The 7,274-nt window shown below is 38.7% G+C and overlaps 1 protein-coding gene across 2 annotated transcripts in view; it reads left to right on the top strand.

Annotated features, from left to right (window-relative positions):
- LOC138024612 (melanopsin-B-like) overlaps window positions 1–6,873 on the top strand; it is an 11,172-nt gene extending 4,299 nt beyond the window's left edge. For both annotated transcript variants that reach the window (XM_068871834.1, XM_068871833.1), the window contains exon 2: window positions 5,354–6,873. In XM_068871834.1, the coding sequence (XP_068727935.1) occupies window positions 5,355–6,335 (981 nt within the window). In that variant the 5' untranslated portion in view covers window position 5,354 and the 3' untranslated portion in view covers window positions 6,336–6,873. The remainder of the gene's footprint in view (window positions 1–5,353) is intronic.
- The last annotated feature ends 401 nt before the right edge of the window (window positions 6,874–7,274 follow it).

The following is a 7,274-nucleotide window of genomic DNA, read 5'->3' as shown; positions in this document are numbered from 1 at the left end:
TTTAAAAGTGTAATGCTAAACTGACATGATCAACTTTTTTGTTGAGTTCGGGTCAGTCAACCGCTCAATATGGAAGCTCTCCTTGATTTTGAGTTGACAGAAAGAAGAAGCATTATCAATAAGTTTGAAGCAAGAAACATCGCAATTATCCTGACAATGTTTAAAAAAACTAAGATGCTTGAATGCTACACTCACTATGGCTGAAGATGATGTTTGAAACATCGAAACATGTTCCGTAAATTCAAAAGTGTGGTTGTATTTTTTAAAATATTAGTAACACTTGTGCTATCCAGACCATTTGGTAAACCCAGAAAGATTGAAGAAAATAAAAGGGAATGGCCGGAGAAACATTGATTTGTGGCTGACATGTTGACCATTTTCAAGTTCCTTGCAACTTCTTTATCACCACAAGCAAGATAGCGTATTAAGACAAAATTTCACTGAAGTTAAACCCTATCCAGTAGGGTTAGCATTTGGATGGGTCACCTCAAAATATACAACTTTCTGTCAGAAAAAAAGAACCGAAAGTTTTATTTCAACGCTCAAAAAATGCAAACCAAGCAAGGTGCAGATTTTGTTAGCCTGCCTTATCGAAAACAAATATTGATGCAAAAGTAAATAAATATTGATATACAGTTTTTACGCTCTTACGGTCTTACATAGTGTGTAGTGCACTTACCACAAAAAGTTAATTTGCTGTAAGACTCAGCAAAGTTTTTCAATATACATGTGCAATAACAAAAAATTGTTCATACATTTAGATTTTATACTTACGAATAGTTAATACCGGTAAATTAAAGCAAAATCGACAGTATTGTTACAGATATAAAAAAAACAGTAGTTTTAAGACATACTTATTCAATTCTAAACATTATTTCACAGAGCTCTGTGGCACCTTGTCATAACATACTTTTCCCACTTTTCCTTTCTTATTATTGAAATTAAAGGGTTATATCCAATTTTCGCAAAACAACTCAGAAGATTACATGCTGGACAGTTACGTCAACAATTTTCTCATTTTCAATTAGTGTATGCAATAAACCTGTGAGTTCTCTGGCAATGTAACCAATGAAACCATCCATTACCATGTCATGTCAATGGCATTTTTGTCCTTTTCATTACTTGGCTCTGGTCTCAGCTGCACTTGGACCTGACAGTTTACTTTCATTTTTCTCTCTGCCATTTTCAAAAATTCCTGTCCGTTTGCTTGCTGTGGGCACCAACAGAGCCTTAAAACCCCAACGTGTACTGCATATTTTCATCTCCTGAAATTACAATACTGCTGAAAGTATTGTCATGTGCGAAGTTTCACTATCAAGGGGCTATCTTCACCAGATAAGCAGCATTTCTCTGAACAATAACCCCCAAAAAACAAATGGATTAATATCTTTTTTCAAAAGGTAAGCACAGGTGACTTAGTTTATGTTAAGATACGTTTTGAAACATTACCTGAAAGCAAGTAATAGCACAAAATCTTTGTAAAATCTACCAAGGGCAGGCTTCAAGGACATGATGAACTAAAATTATATTTTTGAGGACAGACTATTTACAGTTTTCCAGTCCATTATGTGACAAACAATTAAACATATTTCCTTCTTCATGAACGTCCTCGTTTTCCTCTTTGTCATTCTTTAAACTCACTCTCTCCCCTCCCCCCCTTTTTATGTTTGACCAAAAAAATATTCCATGGCCAGCCGTTTCTGGGACAGACGAACAGTTGCATTCAACATTCATCCCGTCAACATCTAACAATGGAGCAACTGGCAAAGTTTCCTTTGGAGCTCGAGGCGGTTGAGCAATGGCTGCTTCTGAGGAGGATGCTCACCCCTCGTCGCTTTCTTGAGAGTCAAACTACAACATGAGAAGAATGATATGTAAACGTGTTGTGCACTAAGCAAGGAAAATCTGTACTCTCACATTTTAGAATGACAATCAGGACGATAGCTCAAGCCTCAAATACATACAAATTTTCCAACAATGCATGATTCAAAAGCGAGAAAATTCCATACCTCCATACCTCAAAATCAACCGGGAGGGGTTACTTGGGTCAATTTTTGCTGGGTATGTGCCGCTAGCCTCTCAGAACCCCTTCCCCGTTATAGTATATTTTATGGCCAATTATAGACCCCATCTTAGTCACTTTTGGGTAAATGTAATTTTGCGACTCCAACTTAGTCACTCTCTATTTATGCATAAGCCTTACACAAAGCCTTTTAATTGTAGTTTTAAAACGGAATGTAATGCGCCTAGTAAATATGAAATCGACAGCGCTACAGTTCTCTCTGTAACAATATTTTTTACGGCGAATCTTTCCATTTTTAAATCCCACTAGCCAGAATTTTCTTACCCCTCAAATCCTGACAACTTGCGACCCCATTCTAGTAACTCTGTCGGGAGCTCTATTGAAAATGCAACCCCATTATAGTCAATCCTGTCGTGAAAATGTGACCCTATCCAGCGGCACATCCCCGTTAGTCCATTGATAGGAAGTACACTCCCGGGCAAAATCAACACTGGGTTTTAATAGAACTGACGCCGACTTCAGAGAATCTAATTTCCTCGCTCAGTCCATCTAATTTCCTTGCTCAGAGGCAAAATGCAGATTCGTCTTAACCTTTCCAAAGGAATTTTTTCTCGAAACTGAAATGGGCAAAAAGCCCATTGATCATCAAAAAGGGAAGGCTTGGAACAGAGAAAGTAAATAAATTGAGCATGTCACAGCAATGTAAGAAGATGCAACTGGAGCTCTCAAACAAAGTTGACTCTGCGTCCTGTCTATCAATGACGTCCATGTTACAACGAAGAGATGTGTTTCCCTTGAAATCTGGAGGCAGCTGCGCTAACTGAAAAATAAAACTTTCCCATGACGCCTTGCGCGCTGCTGTCCAACCTCCTCCTGAATCTTCCCCTTTCTTTGTTTCAAAAGAACAAGAGTGAAATAGCAGCGACTTATTATCAAACTTTGTAAGTTATTGAACAAAAAACGCACCAAACGTCGAACAAATATTGTACATTTACTTCAATTCTATACTGTTGGTTTTTTGTATACAGTTTCAGAACCATTCACATGTTTATCATCACGCTTCTGTCAAAAACTGTCACACTTCGCGGAGAAACCTCGAAAAAATACTCCGCTATCATGATTGCGACCAGGCCCTTAATACTTGAGCAATGCCAAATCAATTTTTAAAAGCAGTTAACGACATGATGTAGAAAAATGTACCAAAAAAATTATACATCAGAAATAGTCTTTAAAATGAAAAAAGTCGAGTGCGTATTTCTATTCTTTCCCCGCAGTACGTCATGAACATACAACCTCGTTCTCAGATCCTGGCAACGAGGTTGACCTTGAAAAGCAATTAAAGGAAAGCCTGCAAAATTCAAAGCGTTCAAGCCTTTATTCCTCGGGTTTTTGTATTGTTACCACTTAAGGAATCTTCACAACTGCTTTTATTTAAAGTTCAAATATTTACGATTTTCAGATAGGGCTCTTAATTGCTTTTATATTGATACGGCAACTTCATAGAACGAGTTTCAATCGAGTGTCGTAAAACCAAAACCAAAGTAATTACTTTGGCCACTCAAAAAGGGAGGAGACAATCCGGTAAACCAATCAAACCTCGAAGTAATTACGCGTAGCCGACACAAAGCGCGGGAAAATGTGCACGCGCGAGCCACGATTGGTTTTGGTTTCACTTCTGATTGGTTGAAAAAGTGGCGCGAGAACTTTGAACCAATCTCTGAGTGAAGTAATGCAAAACCAAAGCAATTCCCTAATTACTTTCGACACTCAATTGAAAACCGCTTTATACACAAATTTCCATGCTAATCCTTATAGTTGAGTTTTTGACCCTTTAACTCCCAGCTGTGATCAGAATCTAAATTCCCCCAAAAACTTCAACATACTGTCAGGTAGACAGGTATTGAGTGAAGAATATTATCAGCTAGGGGATATTTATCTTGATATAACGCCAAATTCTCATCACCAGACAGGAAAGAAATCAATAGCATTAGTTTGTTGAATGAACTTTTAGATCTTGGAAGGGAAAGGGCGAGTCTCCGCCGACGCTGTCTGGACAAATGCTTTCGTCATCTGTCATGCAAATTGACGAGTGCTTGTCAGATTTTATCATTCCGTCTACGCCAACCATTATAAGTGATTTGCTGAAAAATGTTCCACAGGCGAAAACCGTTAGAAACCATCCTAAGGTTCATCCTAAGTTTTCATCCAATTTTCTCAAAAGGAATTTTAGTCATTAATGTTCTTCCTTTTAAATTTGTGATTACTTCCGGAGTAACTATCTATTAATCCTGCATCCTTGAATCGGTGTCTGACGATGATCCTTGCTTTCTATGAGGATTAAGACTTCGAAGGAAAGAAGACATGGTTACTTTACATTATGATGTTTGATTCTTAGTAAATTTTAAGTAACTGATTATTTTACATTTTAAGACAAAAGGCGTTTCGTGCTATGAAGTAAGCCAATTTGTTGGATCTGGAAATGACTGATTTTCAAAAACCTTTGAGCTTACATACGTCTCTCTTGGTTCGTAGCACCGGTGTGGATTTAAATAAATTGAGAAAGCCTTGACCGCGACAAAAATGATAATCAAATACATCGAAACAGGAGCTAATCATCGAAAAGAAACTGCTTGCGCAGAAAAACGTGTTTCCGCGCATTAATTTTAATTTCAATTTTTTAATGGAGTCGAGATTCACTCTTTTTTATCTTTGCATGCTCCTATAGGAAGGTTTCACCTGAAGTCACAGTAGCTATGTTGGCGCACAGAACAAAAGAGGAAAAAGTCTTTTGGGAATTTGATTCTATTAGAGCGGTTTTCAATTGAGTGTCGAAAGTAATTAGATATATAATTTCTTTGGTTTTGCATCTATTTCACTCAGTGATTGGTTCAAAGTTTTCCGGCCACTTTTTCAACGTTTTCCCGTGCTTTGTGTCGGCTACGTGTAGTAACTTTGAATACTGATTGGTTTACTGGATTGTCTCCGTCCTTTTTGATTGGCGAAAGTCAGTTACTTTGCTTTTTGGTTTTACCACACTCATTTGAAAACCGCTCTATAATGCAAAACGTGAGCCTTAATTTGCTCTTATTTTGTACACCAACATGGACGTCTGAGTTTACAGTGTCCCCAATTAGTGCTCCAGCGCTAGAAAACTAGGCACTTAAATAAAGTTCCTTTCCTTTCCGTTCAATAATTTAAAGACCCCGATTCTGAGCCCAGCTGGAATGGAATCCACTTCCCGACCCTCCCGCCCCCCAGGAAGATTGCCCGCATCAAACAACCACCAAACGAACAAACCCTGACCTATTTTGTGCCGTTTTTTTTCTCCAGAATGCCGGAAGCTCAGAACAAGAGTGAAGAACTGCAACATACAGAAAGCATCAGTACGCAGGCACGGTTTATCATTGCCGGCGTTTACGCGCTGTTAGCTATAATAGCCATTGGGCTCAACACGCCTGTGCTCTTAACATTCTTCAAGGACCCCAGACTTCGGGTTCCATCCAACAAGCTTATCCTAAGCATAACGGTTGGTGATTGGTTACATGCCGTTCTAGCGTATCCCGTAGGAGTTATTGCCAATGCGTCTCAAAGCTCACGTGGTTTATCTGGCTTTGCCTGCACTTGGTACGGATTTATTACAGTTTTTCTGTCTTTTGGTATAATTTTACATCATGCGACCTTTGCCATCGAAAGAGCGTTAGTTATACAGTACTCTACAACGTCATGGACTAAGGCCAAAACTCTTCATCTTGTCATAGCCGCACTTTGGGGCTTCGCTCTTATGTGGAGTTCTTTCCCGCTGTTCGGTTGGTCAGCGTATGTACCCGATGTTGTCCATTGTACGTTCCATTGGCAGTCAGATGATTTACTTGACAGGGCATTCGTATACTGCATTTTCTCGTTGTTCTTTTTTGTCCCAATCCTCATTATGGTAACGTCTTACTGCAAGATTTTCCGAAACGTAAAGAAAATGACTCAAAATGCTCGTGACTTATGGGGAGAAAAAGCTTTTCCAACTCAAGAGTCCATTCAGTCTCAAAAAAAGGTCGCACGTCTGGCATTCATTATGTCTATTTGTTTCTTGTTTGTATGGACGCCTTATGCCGCTGTTTCGTTGTATGTTTTTTTATGGAAACCAAAGCGAATGGCTCCTTACCTTTCAATCGTACCAGCAATGTTTGCAAAGACCTCAGCTTGCTTTAATCCAGTCTTTTACGTTTTGCTGTTGAAGAGATTTAGGGAAAGCATACGAAAAACAATACAGCCCTTATGTGGTATTTTCATGAGTCCGGGGAATCCAACATTGAGATGAAAAACTCAGTTTATTCATCTTTGGAGAAAAAAAACGACGACAAGTTATAAATAATAGCTTAAAATGCTGTTTTAAGCGTGCACGAGTGGGTCGAGGTTAACACAGATAATCTAAAATGTTGCCAAAACCCCGATTAGAAAACTCTCTAAGCATGCAAGATGGATAATCATTATCCCACAGTGGGCAAGATTCGAGCATAAACTGAAATTATGTGTCACACTCAGAGTCACCATTTTAAACATAATTTTAAAATATTTTCAGTGCTAGGTGAGAATGTTCATCGCAGTAAATGCAGTAACAAGGCCCTCGTATTTTGCACGGCCCTCCCCAGTCCCCTCTCAACAGCGCGTTTCTCCCAGTCTCGGAGTCTGTTCACATGTACAACAAGCTAGACTTATGGTGACTGCGGACAGGTAGAAAGGAAGTGCGGTGCAATGGCACGGCCATGGATTCCAGTCTTGTTAAAGCCTGGACATTTTTATTAAGCTTTGTTCGCATCTGCTTAATGCACTCTTTGAACTGGGATGTTAGAGTTGTGCAAATCCGCAGTTCAAAATATATAACCTTCTTATATCATAGTATCATAAAAATATTTTGTTACTTTCAAAAGGGGAACTTAGTCTCGAGTAGTCAGAACGCATGCGCGATAATCTCCACGTGTATATATATATATGTATATATATGTATATATATATATATATATATAACGTAGAAATGTGAGGCTAATGAAACCAACACATGATGATTCACTGTTACTCCGAGTTTCGTGCATAAGCACTCATCAGACAGTATTTAATAAAGAAAATTCCTATCACAAGCGTGTGAGAAAAGTTATTGTTATTTACATAATTACAATGGGCGTGAGTGAGCTATTTAAGGGCGTGGGTTGGACCACAAGCAGAACGAATCAGGAAAAACATCACTAGACACTTCAAGAAC

The sequence above is a fragment of the Montipora capricornis genome, chromosome 11, assembly GCF_036669925.1.
Source record: "Montipora capricornis isolate CH-2021 chromosome 11, ASM3666992v2, whole genome shotgun sequence".
NCBI lineage: Eukaryota > Metazoa > Cnidaria > Anthozoa > Scleractinia > Acroporidae > Montipora > Montipora capricornis.
Note: the sequence above shows the minus strand (reverse complement) of the source record. Positions and strands in the feature narration are given on the sequence as shown.